A 20805-nucleotide genomic window follows, 5' to 3' on the forward strand; every position below is an offset into this window, starting at 1 on the left:
GGCTCCAGTTCCTCAATTATCCCCAGGGCTGGTCCATCAAGCAAATGATGTGACTCTGCCTTGACAGTGTCAGAAACCTAGATGCCATGATTACCCACCCCATCCCCAGCCTAGATGGCCCTGTGTCTGACACAGGCTCCTGTGCCCACCTGGCTGTCCTCCTTAGCCATCTTTGCCACTAGAATTACTTCCCTATAGTCTCTAGAATTCTGCTCTTCAGATCACATCACTACTCTGTCCTAAATCCAGTGGCTTCCCCACCTCACTGAGAATAAAGCTCAGCGATCTTACCCTGGTCTCCAGGGCCCTGCCTGAGCAGATCCCACTGTCATCCACTGCCCCTTCTCCTGCTCTGTTCCAGCCTTACTGGCTACACCCCCAACACAGCAAGCACATTTCTGCCTCATCGTCCTACACTGGCTGTTCCTCTGCCTGGGATGTGCTGTGCCCAGAGAACCCCATGGCTGGCTCTCTTTCCTTGCTGTCTTCAAGGTCCGAGTTCATCAGTCCCACTGCTCTTCTTGTTCCTAATGCTGAGCCTCCATGACTGGCTGTGGGCCATATGCTTATTCTCCCACCTCCAGCTCTCCGCCTGCCTGCAGTGTTTTGCATTCATCCTACTTTATCTGCAATAATTCCACAGCTTAACAGTTCAGGTTACCTTAGGACATTTTTTTAAATTTTTTTTTAAAATTCTCTGTTGGAGAGACTTGCTATTCTTAAGTGCCCTTTTTAGTCAAATGCAAGCTGCGTGACCTCTCCCATGGCCTTTTTGGGGAGCAGAGGTTCATGCAGGGGATGCTGCCTGAGACCAGGGTCTATTCCCCTGAGTTTATTCCTACAACTACAAAGAGGCTTCACCTCAAGTGTCTGTCCATCTGCTTATGACACTGCCTAGTGTCCGTCTGATGCCGGCTCCTGCAAGACTCCTCTTGATTCAACAACTTCACCTCCTTGGCCAGCCCAGAAGGAGTTCAGCTGGGAAAGCTGCTGAAAAGCCTCAGCTAAGGAAATGCATGGAGGAAGGAGCACGCTAGTTAATTTCATGTTTGGTTAGCTGAGCATAACCCAAGTCTTCATTAGAAGGACTCAGCATTGTGTTGAAAAAAAAAAAGATTATGGATGAAGATATTTATTGATTTAAAGCCTTATTTTACCTATGAAACCATATGACTTGGGCCTCAGTTTTCCCATCTATACAGGGAGATAATAGCCAACTTACTGGGCTGTTGAAGTGGGCAGCATATGTAAGTAATCATTAGCAGACTATTTTTTGGCTCTCTGAGAGATTGCTAAAACAAATTTTCTCCTTTCATTTTTGTTTACATTCTTCTAGGAAATAAGTCTTCATAATTTGGTGTTATTGTTTGGATATGAAGTGTACCCAGAAAGTACCTGGGTTAATGCAGGACTGTTCAGAGGTGAAATGATTAGATTGCAAAAGCTGTGACCTAATCAGTCCATCTTTTTTTAAATTTTTAGTTATAGATAGACACAATATGTTTATTTTATTTTTATGTGGTGCTGAGGATTGAACCAGCACCCTCCATATGTGAGGTGAACACTCTACCATTGAGCCACAACCTGAGACCCTTGTATTTTTTTAATGTTTTATTTTTAGTTGTAGATGGACACAATACCTATTTTATTTTTTTATGTGGTGCTGAGGATGGAAACCAGTGCCTCACATGTGTAGGGCAAGTGCTCTACCACCTGAGCCACAACCCCAGCCCTAATCAGACCATCTTAGTTTGAAAGGACTACTAGGTAATAACTGTAGGCAGGTGGAGCATGGCTGGAGGAGATGGGTCACTGGAGCATGTCCTGCAAGAGTGGCTTCCCTGTGGCCCCTTCCCCTTTCTCTCTCCCATTCCTGTCTGCTATGAGGTGAGCAATACTCCACCATGATATTCTACCTCTGCCTGAGCAGGTCTTAGGCCCAGAGCAGTGGAATAAGCCGACCATGGACTGAAAATCTGAAACTGTGAACCCCAAATAAACTTTTCCTCCTATAAATTGTCCTTGTCAGGTATTTTGGTCACAGTGACAAAGCTGACTAACACAATTGGCACATGGCATTTTCAAAACTACTTGCTAAGGTAGAACACTGATAGAGAGATGGGGTGGGGGATGGCAGCTCATTTATGTAGAATATTTGTGAAACAATCACTGAGTATTTGTTGAGTGTTTTGTTGAATCTTAGATATACGGGGCTAACAGAAATAAAGAGGTTATTTTATTTTTTAAGAAATGCCTAGATACTCATCTTTGTATCTTTTTTTCTAAAAATTGAATGTGGAAAAAATTCTGGTAGAAAAGCCAGCAAGTGCATGTATTTTCATCTTCTTGCTTAAAAAAGGAATAAACACTCACTAAAAAGCAGTAAAGGAACAAAAGAGTGAGATCCTTCAGGATAAAAAAGGTTAAGAGTAGCCGTCACTGAGTAAGGGATGAAGACAAACAACTGGAAAGCAGATTTCAGAGGGAGGAATTCTGACCAAGGGGGAGATTACAGCATGGAGATTCATGGGGCAGACTTGATCATAGAAGATCTGGTTATGACCCAGAGCTAGAAGTAAAAGCTTGGCTAATAAAAATTTGCACATGGAGCAACCTATTTCCTATTCCTGTCACTCAATACTGTTGAGAATACTCAACAACTAAAATTACTGGACAGTGGACAGACAGGCTGACAAGTAGGTAAGGATTCACTTGGCTGAGAATGAATGGTCCCAGAAAAAAGACCTCTATACTCTGTGATTTAGGGGCCCTTCACAATAGTAATCAATGTCCTACCTGATTGTAGCTGTCGGTGACAAGCCAAATGTTTATCTTTCCATTAACTTCTTATCATTTTTAAGTATGAAAAGTCATATAAGGATCATTTGAAGAAAGACACTATTGTGAAAGATGATATAATTTGGAAATATATTACATAAAATATATTGCATAAGAACAGGATGCTATAAAACCTGAACAATCATGAGGGGAAGCCACTCTTGATGATTACAGTATGGTTGATGAAATAAAAATTCAAAAGATCAGTTGGAAGGTACAGTTGAGGATCTCTCCAAAATTGGAAAAAATGTTAAAAAGCAAGCATATTGAATCAATTGGAAAGCCTAAAATCCAACCAATAAGAGCTCTAGAAACAGAAAACTAGTAAGAAAATAATGTTGGAAATAATGCAAAAGAAGGTGCATCTCCAAAACAAAAGGCCCTATCACACAGCAGAACAAAAAAGATCATAAAAATTTTAAATACATAGAGAATATCCCAAAAGTTGCAGGAGAGAAATAAAAACAAGCAAAAGAAAGATCACCTATAAATAATGAGAACTGAACTTATTTCAGACTTTTCTTCTATAATATTGGACACTAGAAAACAGTGGAAGGTGTCTTCAAAATTCTAAGGCAATCACTTTTTGTATTTGGAGTATGTCCAGGCAAACAGTCATGTGGAAATAGATTAAAGCCACTTTCAGTCATTCAAGGACTTTGCAAGCTTACCTTTTCACACATTCTTTTCTTAGGAAGATACTTGAAGATGCTCCAGAAAAATGAGGACAAAAGTCAAAAGGGGAACATGAGCTACAGGGAACAATGACTATTCCCAAGAATGCAGCAAGGAGTAGTCTCAGGATGACAGGTCCACACTAACAGGAACAGGGTCAGTCTGCTGTAAAGGAAACGCAGTAGAGGGCTTGCACATGGATGGAAGAGGACAGTACGAAAGTCTTAAGATGAAATGCAGCAACTCCCTACTCTCAAGCCAAAGGCATTTTCTTCTCAATTTAACCCTTTATTTAAGCATTTAATACCATGTTTTAAGTTTATGTATCTCTTGCTATTTCTCGATGTACCATTTCAGACATTATCTATTGACTGCTGTGATGATGTGTTTTTAGCTCATACCACTTTGTACGCCATTTCGACAGAGTTAAAATGAAATTTTTAGTTCTTCCATTATTCACCTTTCTAACTGTATACTGAAAGAAAGAAAGAAAGAAAGAAAGAAAGAAAGAAAGAAAGAAAGAAAGAAAGAAAGAAAGAAAGGAAGGAAATACATAGAGCAAGAGACTGTACTTTAACGTTACAAAGGTAATACGTATATATGGATATATGTGTACACACACCCCCCTCTATTTCCTGGGCTCCTGGAAACAGTAACTTCTTACTTCCTGTGTGTGATGTGAAGCCACCCTTCCCTTCAATTCTCTTCTGCTCTTCCACGTTGCTCTATCTTCCTTACTTTCACAACATCAGGGTTAATAGCATTTATATTCTATTTCAGAATCATAATTGCATCTTCAACTCTGACTGTAGATTATTAATAATAGAATAAATATTAACTATCTTTAAATGAATATATAGTATTAATATTATATGTATTATGTAAAGATCATCCACTGCACAGTGAGGTCATATTCAAAGATTGTTTCTTTCTTATGTGGACCTTTTCTTTTCCTGGGATTTCTAATCGCCTTCCTTTTTTAAAAGATGTGTATGTGTGTATAATGTGAGTGTGCACACATACATCTATACATTTTAGGAGATATGTATAATTCCAAGTAAATAACAGAAGACCCAAAAATTCTGTTTGAGAGGATGCATGAAGTAGTGTAGGCACAATTTTATTCATCACAGCAGATGGTCAGTAAACAATGCCTGAAATTGCTGAATCAAAAAGTAGCCATAAATACATTAAATTTAAACTAAACTAAAGCATGAAAAGATTTAGAAGAGATTGCTTTTGGGTGGTATGAGAGATTGTTCCATTTTATTTTAAGTATCGTTACTGTTCTTTTTATGGATGTGTACATATGACTTTAAAATTTATTCTTAGTTTAAAATTTACTTTTTGGTTCTGGGGATTGATTGAAATTTTAAAACAACTTTTAAAAAGAAGAACATATACTAGAATCATATACTGTAATGAGCACTATTCTTGCTAATCAGGATGTCTGGATTCATCACCTATGTAAAAATTTTCTGCAATGTTTTGGCACAATTGCCATAAAAAATGCACAGCTTTGCATCAGGAGACTCTTGCTTTGATTTTGCTGTGGTCATACCCATGGAGCCACTTCACCTCACTGTGACCTTGTGGGCACCTTGCAGTTACTTTTTTAGGCCCCATTACCTTTGCTTCAGCATCTCTTGCACCTTCTGTTTCTCCCACCAGTATCCTTTGTGGAAGCCAGGAGTTGGGGTCCAAGGGCTGGCTTAGAGGCAGACTGACATCTACTCACTCTGAATGGAGAAGCCACTCAGCTCACCCTATGCCTCTGTCTGGCAGGTGTGCTGCAGCAGTATATTTGTGTGTGCTTTAAATGATATGAATAAAAGTTACAGTTCTGTAGGAACCCGAACTAAGGACTGCTTCATCCTTCTCTCTGTGGGTGGCTGGAGCAAAGCCTTTATTGTGCCTGTCCCAGAGGGTTGTGAGCTCAGACTTGGGGCATTCCTGTCCAACACTTAGTCTCTTTGGCCTGTGCAGGAGAGGAGCCAGGGGCCAGGAGCCAGGAGCCAGGGGACCATCTTCTCTAGGCAGTGATGAGTGCTAAGCGTGGGCTTCCTGTCTGTCACCATGGCTGCATGGTGATTAATGCCAAGTTAGCACCTCTCTCAGTGACCTTTCAGCTTCCTCTGCCACTGCCCTTCACTTCTCATAACTATTTGCAAATATTAGCTCCTCAGGTCGTTCCTCCTCATCTGTGACTTTCACAGGTGACCAGAGGGTTGTTCCTCAGATTGACAGTTTATATTCTGGCCTTAGTGAATGTGTCTGTACTCCAGCATTCCCTCAGAAATCTGCACCCAGCCCCACAATCTGTGAAGTTTCTAAAGGGAGAATGTTACCAGGCGGGTTCCCAGTGGCCCAGAGTTTGGGAAAGCCTTAAAATCCTTAAGAATGGGTCTCCCATCATGTAATCAATGTGAAGGTTTAAGAAAATTAATTTGCTGACTGCTGGCACAAGCTTTTCTCCTCCTCCCCTCCCTTTCCCTCTGCTTACCCCTCCCCCTAACCCTCCCCCCTCCTCCTTCTCCTCCTCCTTTTTTGAAACTCATATGCACATTTAATAGAAAAATCACATCCTGCTTAGGTAGTGAATGCCAGACACTGAGTTATGGGAAGGAGGCCTTCCCTCTTCCTTGTTGTCCCTGTAGATGGCTGAGTGCCCACCAGCCTGGAGGCCACAACCTTTCCTTGGCCAGAGTTCTTTGCTGCTCGGATGGCGAGCTCTTCAGCATGAAGTGCTACAAGAGGCATTTTGCATTTGCAGTCGTTTAAATTTGTTTTTATTTCCAGCCTCTTACATCTCCACCCTTTATTGAAATTCCTATTCTATAAATGTTGTTTGGTCTTCATTTTCCCTAAATAAACAGTAGTAAAGTGTGCTGTGGGTAGTTTAATTTTGATGCTAAATGTGTTTTAGAGAAAAGTGGCAGAAATGCATCCTAGTTTTCTCTCCCTTGTCACCAAAGTATGAGCTAAATTATTTATAGTTTGATACTCACAAAACTGAGATGGATTCAGGATATTTACTTTGCAGAAAAGAAAAAGGGATTGAAACTGCAGTGAAGGAACTGAACACTGTTAATTGAATGTGTTTGCTCAGGGAGTCACATTCGGCTGCTTTCTATTGACCTCTGTGCCTAGCGGAGTGCCTGACACATGGCGTATTTGTGCAATTGACTGAATTTGAAAATAGTGGGTATATAGGTGACTCAATGGACAAAGTCTTAAATCAATGAAAAAAATAAAATACAGCCAGAAAGCATTTTGCAAAATGCTGAGTAGTTAAAAGCCTCATCGCAGCCCTATGCACGGAGCACAGCATGAGCTCTCCGGTGCGTGTCTCCTAGTCACTGCTGGGCTTCCAACAGAGGCTGGATGTGTGTAGAGGGGGCGCCTGTGGTCTGACAGGTAGGTTATGGAGTTCTGGATTTCCTCTCGGTGTATCTGACAGGACCCTTCATCTGCTGTTCTAGTCATCCCCTTTTCCATTCAGAGAGAAGTTCCATGGACGGTATCTCTTTCTCTGACACAGGAGATATTGGCACACCTGAAGCTGTGGCCCCTGTTATTGTGGTTGCCCCAGGCAACAGGAGTGTGGTGGCAGGATCCAGTGAGACGACCCTGGAGTGCATAGCCAATGCCAGGTATGGTGTGCTCTGGATACAGACACACAGTTTAAGTATTCCTCATCCAAAAATCCAAAATCTGAAACTTTTTGAGTATTGACATGGTACCCTAAGTGGGAAATTCCACCCCTGACTTTATTTGGTGGATCACAGTCAAAACACAGGTGCTGTGGCTGAGGTTATGGCTTAGTGGTAGAGCACTTCACTAGCACGTGTGAGGCACGGGTTTGATCCTCAGCACTACATTAAAATAAATAAATAAAATATAGGTATTGTGTCCATCTACAACTAAAAATTTTTTTTTTAAAAAAACGCAGGTGTCCTTAAAATATTGTATGTAATCCCCTCTGGCTGTAGAAAAAAAAAAAACATCAATTAATTTCATGTTTTAGGCTTGGTTTCCATCCCCAAGATATCTCATTATATATGTGCAACTATTCCAAAATCAAAGAAAAAAAAACATGAAATACAAAAGCATTTCTGGTCCTCGGCATTTCAGATATGGGATATTGAGCCTATACTAATAAATACTCCCTGAGACGAGACCACGATGGGAAGAGGGACATATGCCCTCTACTTTCAGCAGAGGCAGGCCCTAATGTTCCCCAAACCTCCTGCAATAAGGGCTGCTTTTCATTTTAGCTATGGGTGATGGTGGAGCCTGCTTCTAGCATGCTAGCTGGAGAAAAAAGAGCAGGGCCCCTAGGCATCAAAGAAGAGTTCATTTCTCTCCCCTACTATAATCATAAGCGTTCTCTGCCTGGTTCATGGTCACTCCAGAATCAAGTTCTGGTGGTCACACCTCCCATGTAGCTGTAGTATCCCCTAGTAGTATTTATTTTAAACATTCTTTTCCTGAGCAAATGGGATCATTAGCACTTATGGTCCATTGCTGCTACAATTAGCTATCCTTGCTCAATAGCCCTTGAGCAGAATGTATCGTTGATGTGTGCCGTAAGGGAGTAGAGCTGTATCTGGATTGATTTTTAAATGTCCATTGTTCAACCCGCCATGGTTCCTGGTAGAATTAACTTTGTCGGGCTCGTGCTGAATGCCTGAAATTATTATTGCCATTTACATGATTCACAATCATTGTCACCGATGCCCTTGCTCTCACAGGCCTGTGGAAGAGCTGAGCGTGCACTGGAAGAGAAACGGAGTGAGACTCACCAGCGGGCTCCACAGCTTCGGGAGGCGCCTCACCATCAGCAACCCCACCTCTGCGGACACGGGGCTCTATGTCTGTGAGGCGACGCTGCAGGGGAGTGCTTTCGAGCCAGCCAGGGCAAAAGCCTTCCTTTCCATCATAGGTAAGGCTCAAACCAATAAGTGGCACCATCAACGTCCTGAGATAGAACTCCACACTGACACTTCCCTGTACATGAAATGGCAACCCTGTATTTCACCGACTTTATTTTTGAATCATAAAATGCATGTGAGGTTGTGTTTATCTTTCAAATTCATCCTGTTCTTCTTTTCCAAGAAGATGAATCTATTAAACCAAAAGTGTGGATGTGCCTGATACTTCCAGGAAATGTCCTTCTGAGCATGTCAGATCATAAAGCTTGGGATTGAAGGGCGAGGTCCTGGTCCTGGAAATCGCCTGCCTTGTCTGGCCTTTCTGCCCATGCTTCTCCATAACTCTTTTGGGCTATTATGATGATGTTCAAAAGTCATTCTATTACTGTTGTTAAGTTTTTGACTCACTATTGGATGCTATCTTTGGTTTCACTAGAAGGTAGGAGTACAGATGTGTCATAAAAATGGGGTGTCAACCTAGAACCAAGGAGAATGAGAGGTCAGATTAAGTGCCTCTGAGTTGCCTAGCTCTAAATGCTGGAAGTTAACAGTGGTTAGAAAGTGTCTTGTACAGGCTGAGAAAATCTTAGATTTATTGTCAGATTATGAAAAGATTACATTAAATTGTGAGGCAGGTGCCTTCATTTCTTCGACTTTTCCAGCTCCAGTCAGTCCTTCATTTGCTTAAGTGGCTGTGATTACTGTTCTGGTACCCATCCTTCCTGGTGGTAGCCACTGCTGATCAGAGCGTCTGAGAGGTCAGCTCCAGACAGGAGCATCTCTGCTCCATCTCTCCCTCCTGTGAGTAAGAGGAATTGAGAACTGGAGAGGCAGGATAGGAAGGAAGCCTTTGGATATCAGTAGCTCCTCCAATAATACATATTGCAGCTTGCGATTGCAAACCAAGGAAACCCAAAAGCTTGTAGCTCCCTCTGAAATTAGCAAGAGGATGTCAAGGGTACTGCACAAAATGTAGGGCTTTGTGCCCCCAGTTTGGCTCTGCTAAACACATTGCAGGGTAAACCTGTTAGCCCCCCTGAAAGAAGTGTCAGGATAGTGCCTACCCAAGAAGCAGGCTTGGGTCCCAGATCGCTGCCTGTTCCACTGGGGATCCAAGCTGCTCCGCTGCTGCCTATCTCCATTCCTTGCGGTGCCGGGGCTGTAATGTAAATATCACGTCTCGTTCTCTGCAAAGACTTTCATCAAGGTTGATCTACAGCTATATGAACACAGCGCATTATAGATTGAACCAAAATTAAAATTTGTGATGTGTAAATCTCTTGTAGACAGGACTATATTGTGTTAAAACATTTTAAGGTAATTTAAACAAGAGAGGAAATTTATCTCCCTGTAAACTAGAATGTTTGTTTCAATCATAATTCCTTTTTAAAATATTTAAATCTATCATAAGAACTTAGGTCTTGCATTTATATCGGAACTCCAAAGCAGAATGCTTTTGTGTTCTACAGTTAACGTCTCTCTGTGCTCTGACTTTTAAAGGCACATGAGCACACTTCACTTCTTCACAATGCTGATTTACATCCTCTTTTATTCATAAGGACTCACTGTGATGGGGGATTTTTGTGGTTGGTTCACACTGGAAGAGCCCTGAAGAGTGTCTCTGAGGTTCTGAGGACTTGGTGGGATTATTGCCCCACATCCAGCCACCTTGGAAGGTCCTCAAAATACATGTCCAATCTCCCACGGCTGTCACCGTGGAACTGGGGAAAGAGCTATTGATGTAAACATGCAGATGAAAGAAAGCAGAAACAAATTGGCTCCCAATTACTTTTATTTCACACTGATGAGACCAGACAGCCTGGTTGCGCTGTTTACTCCACCTGTCAGCTTCCCTGCCATATTGCTCAATTTCTGTGGTTTAAACAGGAGCCCTGAGCTCTGATCAGACAGTCTGGTGCTGCTGGAAGATGCCTGGCACCCACTCGCTACAGTTAGTAGGCTCTATGGCCTGGTGGTCTGTCCCCTCTGCCACACTGGGGCTCAGCTGTGCTGCTGTCTCTCAGCAGGCCCTTTTCTCCTAACCCCCACCCTGCGCCCTCAGGGTAACACACCACACTACTTGATACACTCCATGAGGCCATTCTGTTCCCTGACCACCCCAGGGCAGGGGCAGCATGTCCCCGGCCCCAAGGCACCACTTCTACTGGGTCACTTCCATCACCTCCATCTCCTTCCTTGGTGGAGTCCTCCAGCCACTGGAACCAACTGTGCCACTGTGGCAGGTGAGGGGTGTTGGGCCTGGGAGCAACCTTTGGACATCTGAGGAACTGTGGTTGCACCTGACTCCCCTGCAGATAGGCAGTCAGCATTTCCTGCTCATCACATCCCAAGCACTGCCATTCACAGCTCGCCTGCCCATGTAGGTGTTTGCACCCCAGCACCCTGTCTCTTTCATGCCCCTCAGAAACTGGGAGTGGGAGAGTAACTACCACAGAGCCATCTTCATACATCTCAAATCTGTTCTGATTGTTTGACACAAATCATTCAGAAATTTCAAATACCTTAAAATTTCATTACTTGTAGCATCTCTTGGCTGATACCAAGATCACACTTGAGAAGTCATTCTTCAGCTTTATTCCACAGGCTTCTAGAGCTGAAGCGGAGCCCCTCTTACATGTTCATGTCCCAATGTAAAAGTGCCACCTCCCTGCCTTTCCCCCATCCCGCTTAGAATCTCTACCCTCCCTTCTGCCTCTCCTATTTCTGGGTGGAAAAAGTTCTCCACTCTTGATGGCTCACATGGTTAGACCAGGCCCACTTAGCTAAGCCAAGAGTCTCCTGTTCACTGACTTTAGGTTGGTAACCTTGAGCCCATCTTCAAGTCATACTCAGAGGCCCAGGGATTTGAGTGTGGATGTCCATGGGAACCATTCTGCCCACTGCAGTGGACGAAGGCTCCTGAGTGTAGATAGTGACAACTGCTGTCGCCACACTCTGGGACCTACCTGCTACTCACTGAGGTGGACTCTGGAGGGAAAATAGTATGGGGAATGTCTTCAGGCCTTGTGAAAATCCCTGCTTGGGACAAACCCTGAATTGTATTCAGAAGCCACTATCTAGCACCAAGATCAGAAAAAGATGACGAATCCTTGGTGCCAGTGACCACCTCTACTGTGGCTGCCTCAATCAGGCCAGAACTGCACTCTATCACCCTGGCATTCTGGAGAGTGGGGGATTTGATAGAGGCCCTGGGGGGGGGGGGGCTGCCTGAGGGGAATCTCCACCTCCAGGTCTGAGATTGTGGGCTGGCAGCCTTAGCAGATATCCAAGAACAGCTGGTCCATGACCTTTGATTTAACACTGGGCATGAGAATCTTTTCTTGATGTCTTCTCATTGCTTCAAAAGAGATAGAAATGTCCGTTTCAATCCCCAGTTTTATTGGCTGCATTTGTGATCAATTTTTAAAAGTCCAGTGTGGGCTGGCAGCACACCTGTTCTAGAAAGAGTATTGCTGATTTGTGAAGACACATGCTCACTCTCTTGCCCTTTGAAGATTAAGTGCTTGCAATGCCCATAGCTGATCTCCACGCTTCAACTCACAGCCTCCATGGCTGATAGGCCTGGAATCCCCCTGCTTTTTCTTCTCCTAGCAGACTGCGAGTGAACGAGTAGCTAGTGATGGGGAGAAAATCCTTCCAGGCACCTGATGAAACCAGGCAGTGTGAAGAGCCAGTTGTTAGAGGTTGTGGCCTGCAGACAGTGGGGAAGTAATAACATGATGAAGAGCAGAAGCATCAGGGACTGCGGAGCCTGTATGGCCCAAGGTTTGCCCGCTCTGCTGGCTCCACCACCTGAAGGCTTCCAGGAACAAGGAACCAGCTTGCTCTGCTGTGCTGTACCATGCCATCTCTCTGGGGGTGGGATGTGAAATGCTGCAGCTGCCTGGCACCAGCAGACTGCCCTTCCAGACTGGGCCCTGGCAAGGTGCTCAGGAGTACAGGGGGCAGGGAGCTCCCACCTGTTGGTGGCCCTATGCACCATGCCCACTCACCTGGTGACTGACTGGGGAGGAGTGAGGGCACCTGGGAAGGGATGGTCTCAGCCTGGCCTCGGCCCCTGGGTTACTCTGTGGACTCCTCGTCTCCAGCTCCAGCCTCCCTGTCTCTTGGGAGAAATTAGGGGTAAAATTGTCACCAGAGGCCTGTCTCTGGAGATCAAATAAGCAGGCCCAGCCACTCACCCCAAAAAACAAACAGAAAAGGTAGTGGCAAAAGGCAGGAAGGGAACTTAAATCTGTGTAGCAGGGAGTCAAGGAGTCCCTCGTCCTTGGCTCTGTCTTCCAGGGACTGACAATGACTTTGAGGTTTTATAGGAAGGGAATGAAGGCAAGCATCAGAGTTTGCACAGCTGGAGGTTTTTCACAGCTGCCAAAGCAGGTGTGGTCTGTCCATCATGCTCTCAGGCTTGGTCAGGCGGGGCCTTGTCCAGGACAAGAAAGTGGCTGCTTCTGCGGAGTAGCTTCACCTCATCACAAGATGTTTCTCCATCAGACCTGTCGCTCCTGGAATCCAAGGTGATTCAGAGAAAGGAGACATATGCACAATGGAGGCAGAGATGCCACATCTTTAGTCCTGCTTTTAGCCACCTAGGGAACACTTGCAGGCAGAAGTGAAGAGTCTGAGTCCTTGTTACATAGTCAGCACCTGGGGAAAGGTGCTGTGGTCCTGAAGGTGCTGGCTGTTTATAGGTGCGGATTTGCATTATCAAGCACAGATTATTTGGGAGGAATCTCAAGGGAGCTGTGGGGTGAGAAAAGCAAGTTCCAAAGGTGACAAGCTGTATGACCATCTATATAACATTCTTGAAATGACAGAGAACAGATCAGTTGCTGCCAGGAGTAGACATGGGGGCTTGGGATGGGCATGGTTATAAAAGAGCAGCTTCCTGTGTCTCAGTGTGGTGTGGATGCATGAACCTGTACTTGTGGTGATGGGGCATGCGTGTGCACATGCACTCTCTCTCTCAAACACACACACATATACATACACCACACACACAAGCACAAGCAAAACTGGGGAGAGCTAGATAAAATAGGTTGATTGCATCAGTGTTTATATCCTGTTTGTGATATTGTGCTTGGAGAAGGAAGGTATTAAATCTGCAGCTTCTCTAGGCCTGGTCACTACAAACAAAAACTAAGCAGACGATTTGATTCCAGCTAGTGAATTTGCAGCCATCTCTGAAGCCAGAGTGGGTAATTCAGGCAGATTGTTTCCACTTGAGTGGTCCAGGTAATTGCAGAATTGATACCCAACTTTGCCTCCATTCAGAAACCTCCAGCTTTTTCTCCTTAATCATTTCTTTGAAATGCTACATTTTTATTTCTGTTTCCTCTTTTATGTCCTACCCTGTTTTAAAGATACAGTCAATATAGGAGGCATGCCAACCTACATTATCCATATTCCACGCAGTTACGATGAGAACAAGCCACTCTGGAGACAGTCCCCAGATATTAATTATCACGCAGAAAGTGAATGCACCCGCCTTTTGTTATCAGGATAATGAAATCACTACCATCTGAATACTCCCAAACTTGGCCAAGCTTCTGTTGAATTTCTGCTGAATAAACTGAGAAAAATATTTCATTTTACTCTCTGAGGAAATACATTGTTTAATACAACCACTATTTCTGTTGCCCAGGCAAGTGTGGAGTCTAGGGACGCAGTGGTGGAGGGTTCCCTTTGCTGCCAGAGATGTGAAAGTCCCCTCCGTTGTTTTTTTTTCCTCTCTCTCTCTCTCTCTCTTTGTTATTATTTTGCATTCCATTGATGTATTAAATCTATATTTTGGAGCAAAAGAACTGCTAAGACTTTAATAAACGTGTTAATAGGCCACAGTGCTCCCTGGGACAGGCTGGTGCCTTGCAATGACACTTTATTTGACATGCTTCATGAGTTGGTGTTTAGTTGAGATACTGAAGCAAACTAGCCTATAAAATACTGTGCTGTAAATATAAACCTTTACGAACCTCTTGGGATGGTCCTTCTAAAATGTGAATTAAGATATTCCATGATTCAAGCCCATAAACTGAAAAGTAGCCATCACGCTGAGTAGTAATCTGCTTTCTGAAACCTTAGAATATAAATTGCCTCTGGCTGCTGCTTACTGAATCCTGGATTTGTGTGTGCGATGGTGACTAATGACGAAGTTTTTAGAAATAGTTTTTAAACAGAGCTCAAACTATTTGAGGCTGTTGTGCTCCTTGACATATCCTTCTTTTACTTAGGGGCTATCGATTCTTTTTCTTCTTGTTTAAAGAGCCACCGTATTTTACTGCCGAGCCTGAAAGTCGGATTCTAGCTGAAGTGGAAGAAACTGTGGTCATCGCATGTCAAGCCATGGGTGAGTGTGGGTGGTGTTTGGACAAAGAGCCGTGATGTGGAGGAATGATGAGGCCTATGTCCAGGCCAGGGTTTGCATCCCTCCAGGGAGACAGTGAGGGCCAAGCTGGGAACAGACTGCTGAGTGCAGGAGAATTTAGTAACAAGGCCTGTGACCTTGAGGAAGTCCTTGACCTTGCTGGGGCTTTTGCTTCCTCATCTGTAAAATGGGCACACTAATATTTACTCCCAGAGAATGAGGAGGAAGACCTCATCCCTCCCTCCCAATCAGAGGGGAGGCAAAGCATGCCCCATGGACTCCCCTCAAATGCTTGGTTTCCAAGACTCACAGCACACACAAGAAACTACCCTCATCTACCAGCCGTTGGGATTGGGGCTGGCAACCACATCCATCCTGGATGAAGGGAAATCACTTAAAATTTTTTTAACTGGAAATTTCCCCATTTTTCTGCTTCCCCAGATTTGGATCATCCTTCTTTTATTACTCAACAGGTAACTTCTCCCTCTTCCCCATGCCTTGGTTGCTGCTGCCCACCATGCCAGGCAAACTGGAGAGGCAGGCTGAAGAGGCAACTTCATTAACAAAACCTGTGTTTGTATTCTGGCACCTGCCAGATCGTTCCCTGTTGAGACCTGGCCCCTTGAGGGGGGTATTTTCCTCTGCCCTCTAAGAGCTCAGAGAGTTAGGTTTACTGCCAATCTTGCAAACTTTCTAAATAGTTCCAGGAGAGAGATATTTATCATTGTCACACTGTACACATATGAAACCAGAGCCTTAGAAACCAAGGTCAAGAAATGTATTCAGAGCCACAAAGATAAAACAAGGTGCTGCTTATTAAAACCATTGCTCAGACCTGGCATGTAGGAGTTGCTCATTAAATACTGAGGTCACATGGTACTGGAAATGCTTCAACCCCCTTCCTTCAGCTACAGAAGCACATGCTCCCACCAGGACACCTGGCTCCTGGGCTTCCATTCACCTGTTTGTGCAACTGGGTGCATGTCCTTCTGCATTTCTGAAGATGAGCACCGTGTGGCTTTTCATCAGAGAGCAGCCCATCCTGTGCTGTGTGGGGCAGCTGCTCCTGGCTAGCTCTCAATGGCTGCTGAACAGGTCCCTCTTTCTCTTCTCCGGGTTCTGGCTCTACTAACACAGGCGCAGGGGAGGGGAGAAAGGGCGAGAGAAGAGCAATATGAATTTTAAATGGAAATATTTTCCTCACTGTGGCTGCATTGTTCTACAAATGCCAGCTTCTTGAGGACAACTCTGTGAAGGCGAAGCTATAAAATATTTAGAGTGCTTACATCTCAGAGACGAGAGCACACGCTGCAGCAGGGGATACGACTTCAGTTTATCATGTTAAATTGCCCCAAAATAGAAATATCCTTGTTCCCCACATACTAACAATTACTTTTCAATAAGTGACAATCTTAAACTCTCCCTTTGAAAAGAAAATGTTCCTTTTTTGCATGATTTCTACAGGATAAACTGCTCGTTAAGCATAGACTTTTAAATGCATACCGAACAGGTCTCAGCGCTGCTCACCATTGTAGAACTTGCTGGTTTCTTTTGATAATGAGACTCTAACAGCTTGAGAAGGGAGGTTCTTCATGAGAGCCACACATGTAGTAGCCAGTATGAGATTTCACATGAATTGGTTATGCTTCTCCCTTGAAATGGATTTTTAATTTTGGTGATTTAATAAAAGATGACAAGAAGCATAATTAGGGCAAAGAACAGGCTCTGAGAAATCATGACCTTGAAGTGTCTGTAATATTAACTTTATTCTTTACTTTGCAAGTCCCACACCCCTCCATGCAGCATCTCCAACAGGAGCTTGGGTGCACCTTCCACCAGACCATGGCAAGATGGGTTTTATTTCCATCCCTTTTACATTTAGGGAAACTGAGGAGCAGACCACCTGAGATCTTTAAAGAAGTCTAAGTGTTCCCTCCCTTCCCCATGCCTGATTCTCTGGACTTGGCTATCTGTGGCTTGGTCCATCCTGTGTGGTACTTCCCAAGCCTCCCTGTCCTCCCTTCTCGACTTCAAAAAGACTTAGAAAGGTTCCAAGGAAACAGTGTCCTCTGTTGCTGGTTTCCTAGGCCCAGAGAAGCTCCCAGAAGGGCCTAACATTCCCCACTCAGGGACACCACATATAGCCTGGCAGCATTCACTCAGCATCTGGGTCATCCTGCTGACCACAGCCACATAAAGGACAAGCTATGGAGTCCTCATGCCTTAGGCTAACAGTCCCTTCCATCTGCAGCCCGGAGTCTATTCCTTGTGAGCTTGTCCTGTGCTGTCAGCATGCACCCCTCCCAAGCCCAATCTCCCCTCCTTCAGATAGAGCTGGCTGCAGCTGGAGCATGAGGAACTTAGCCTCCTTGGCTCGTCTCCATCCCAGCTCTTCCTCCACATCCCAGCCTGGAAACCTAGAAGCCTAACTGCATATAAAAAGGCCCTGTTTTCCTCTGTGTACCACGGCCATGAGGAAGGAGGAGCTGCACTGTGTGCCAAGCCTCAGGCTCCCCTCTTGTGCCTAACTCTTTGCCATGTTCTCAGCTCACTCATCTCTCGGGGTATAAGGATGGAGCCAACCTACACCCCCAGAGCCCTGCCTGTTCTCCCATCAGTCTTAAGGAAGGAAGCAACTTTTCCCACATCCACAACTAAACACCGCTTATGTTTCCAAATGCATCTTTAACCAAATGCATCTCACATGCTTGTTACCTGATTGCTCCTCCAGTACAGTGGGGTTCTGTTCAGGTTTGTGGAATCAACCTCTTGAATAGAGGGTATGTGAAAGGTGGCTGTCACTCATGTTGTTGCTGGTAGTGCTAATGAGAACTGATGTTCCCCATCAAGCACTCACTGTGGTCAGCTGAGAGTTTCATATATAAATGTGTCTAATCTTCACACTTTTCCAGGTTACAGCTATTATTTCCTTACCCACATGTGAGGGAACAGAAACAAAGTGTTCTGCCCAGAACAGAATGTGACCCATGTGCAGCAGGCGTAGGTCATGACCTTATATCTGTGCCTTTGTATAGGGGCAGAACCAGAGCCCTTCATCTCCATCCCAACTGAGAACCTTGAGTCAACCACAGTGGATCTTTCTCCAAATAAGAGTACACACCCGAGCAAGTTCAGGGACAGCCTGGAAGGACCCTCAGCCAGGCATCCCGAGCTCCCTCTGCTCTTCTCAGAGGTTCTTGGTGTGGGTTTCTTCAGGTAAAGAAAATCCCTCCTTGCAGGTAGTTCGGAGTACTGGTAGAAGAGAAAATGCATGAGAATGTTATACAGCCTTCCAGACAGTCTTGCCGTAGTCCTGGTGAGGAATTCCTGGAGTTTAATATTCTTAAGTGCCTGTTTCCCTCCACTCCTTCCCAGGGGTCCCTCTTCCCACCCTCCAGTGGTATAAGGATGCTGTCTCCATCAGCAAGCTCCAGAACCCTCGGTACATGGTGCTCTCCAGCGGAGGCCTGCGCATCCAGAAGCTATGTCCAGAGGACTCTGGAATCTTCCAGTGCTTTGCCAGTAATGAAGGAGGGGAGATCCAGACTCATACCTACCTGGATGTGACCAGTAAGTACTGCTCACCAGCAAAACCGAGACAGGGGCCTCAGGCCAGAGCCTCCCACCAGGAAGGACCCTCAGCCGGGCATCCCAGACACACACAGAATAGTGGTCCCTGGACTGGGTATACCCAGGCCTTTGGCCATGGCCACCATACTTCAGGGGCACCTAAACCACTAATGGGTCCTGGGAAGGTCTCCTAAAGCCCATGAGCAGCAAGGACACTGCTGGTGCCCTCCCTGACCCTGTCCTCGTGAGCCTCTGTCTTCCTAGCACTGAACCCTCCTCTCTAGAAAACATCCCCCATTTTTCTGGACAGAATCAAAAAGACTGTGGAGTGAATAGCTCACTGCTAATCTTTTTATTTTGATCTTTTTTCTATTTTTATGTTCATTCTCTATTTTAGTTTTATTGAACAATTATAGTTCTTTGTGAGTTTCTTTTATTATCCCATTAACAGAAATACCTTGGCACTCTGTCTTTGAAAAATAAAATAAAGGTAAAGGTTTTCATTGTATCTGTGGGTTTTCTTTTTAATCTCCCACAGTCGTAATATTGTTCTTCTAAAATGAAGTAGAATTTAGTGATTATGGAATTATACCTTTTCTGTTGCCCTTTTGGGAAGCAAAGTGCTGATGTCTCCGGGTGTGAGAGCCATTGAGAAAGCCAGTCGATGCCAGAGTGTGCGTGGCCGTTGGCGGTCACCAGGCAGGGCCTGTAAAGAGGCAAAATTTCTAAAGATCCATATGTGTATTTTGGTAAATAGGGGGTCATTTCCTTGACCTTTGCCCAGGGGTCCAATTTGCCCTTCATTTTGGAGCATATGAAACGAGTGTAGCTTCAAGCAGTAGAAATAATATTGGATATCTAAGTCAGAAACTGAGTTTTGATCAATTAGAATTATTTAGAGCCTACATTGAAACTGTGGCCAGGACTTCTGGGGCAGGGATCAAACAGGTTCTTTTCTGTAAATGGCCTGATAGTAAATACTTGAGGCTTTGAGGGACATGGTTTCCACTAGTCAGCTCTGCTGGAGTGACCAGCGTGGAAGCCGCCAGATAGTGTGGAGCGAGTGGGAATGGCTGACCCAATAAAACTTTGTTTGCAAAAACAGAAAGCTGGCTGGACATGGCTCACAGTGAGTAGTTGGCCAAACCCCACTGCAGCAGGAGACCTGGGGACTAGAGGTGAGCCCACCCTGGTGCTTACCTAATGTCCTTCAGCTTCAGTTTCCGTACATATCCCCAAGGGACAAAGCAGCCCTGTCTGCAGGATTCTCAGGAGGGTCAGACTGGAAATTCAGTTGAAACTGAAATGAAAGTGCTCCTCTAAACTGGTTCCCATGAGGATTATACTGAGTTAGGCCTCTTTTCTCTTTAGCATTCACCCAAAACTGCCCTTGCTGGTCCCTGCACTTGGCATTTTTACATCCATTTCTCTCTAGGTTGTAAGGGTAGAGAGCTCCTGGGAGACAAATGATGGTTCCTGAAAGGGTCTGTGTTTTATTGCTACTGCTCATTGCATTGGGTCTGCAGAGCCACGTGGCACTCTCCCCAGGGACAATGTGCTGACCACCTACGGTTCAATTCTTCTCCACAGATGTTGCCCCAGCATTCATCCAGCGTCCAGAGGACACCACAGTCACTGATGGGATGACAGCTGTTCTTTCGTGTGAGGTGTCTGGGGCTCCTAAGCCCGCCATCACGTGGAAGACAGGCAGGTGGCTTCTGCTTCCTGGACAGCGTGGCTGGTGTGGAAGATCGGGCCTTTGCTGTGTTTTGTTCTTTTCACTCTCGCGCATCCACGAATTCATTCAGTAAAAATTGAACAGCCATTTATTGACTGTCCCTACCAGTGCCAAATGCCAGAGGTAAAAGGGTAGATAGAACAGTCAGGACCCCTGCCTTCTCAAAAAAGAACAGATATTAACAATAATAAGAATTGTGCAAATGTCCTCTCCTCCACCTAAGCTCTCACGGAGTGCCCATGGTCCCCTGGGGTTCTTTCAAATATTAAGTATTGGACTTGAAGTAGTTCTGCTAGGGCTCAGCTTTCCTATACATAGGAGGAATTGTTGCTTGTAATATTCAAAATTAAGAATCATGCCTTTTTTAAATAAAGATGCTATCATTTTTTACCTTCCCCCAGCTTGACCTATGAAGCTTAATTTCAACTGTGTTTTCAGTTCCCTTGAAGACTGTGGCACATCACAGTTGTCTTGGTAGTCTCCATAGCCTCTTCTACAAGTCAGCCCACTTGTCACTAAATGACCAGTACCCAGAGCCCATCTCACTAAGTCCATGCTTTGCTGTGTTGATTCGAGTAACTTGGCAAATAGTTCTGGGCGGATTGACCTGGGGGGATATATCAGAAGTCACCTCTGGTCCTCGAGACCAGAAAGCTGCATGGCAGCAC

The 20805-nt window shown here is 44.8% G+C and overlaps 1 protein-coding gene across 2 annotated transcripts in view; it reads left to right on the plus strand.

Moving 5' to 3' along the window:
- Positions 1 to 20805, plus strand: part of SDK1 (sidekick cell adhesion molecule 1) — a 901672-nt gene that overhangs the window by 648528 nt on the left and 232339 nt on the right. For both annotated transcript variants that reach the window (XM_081298615.1, XM_081298616.1), the window contains exons 6-10: positions 7055 to 7166; positions 8268 to 8458; positions 14728 to 14811; positions 18205 to 18399; positions 19990 to 20110. In XM_081298615.1, the coding sequence (XP_081154741.1) occupies positions 7055 to 7166; positions 8268 to 8458; positions 14728 to 14811; positions 18205 to 18399; positions 19990 to 20110 (703 nt within the window). The remainder of the gene's footprint in view (positions 1 to 7054; positions 7167 to 8267; positions 8459 to 14727; positions 14812 to 18204; positions 18400 to 19989; positions 20111 to 20805) is intronic.

This window comes from Spermophilus citellus (genome assembly GCF_964194105.1).
Source record: "Spermophilus citellus genome assembly, chromosome: 6".
In the NCBI taxonomy this organism is placed as follows: Eukaryota; Metazoa; Chordata; class Mammalia; order Rodentia; family Sciuridae; genus Spermophilus; species Spermophilus citellus.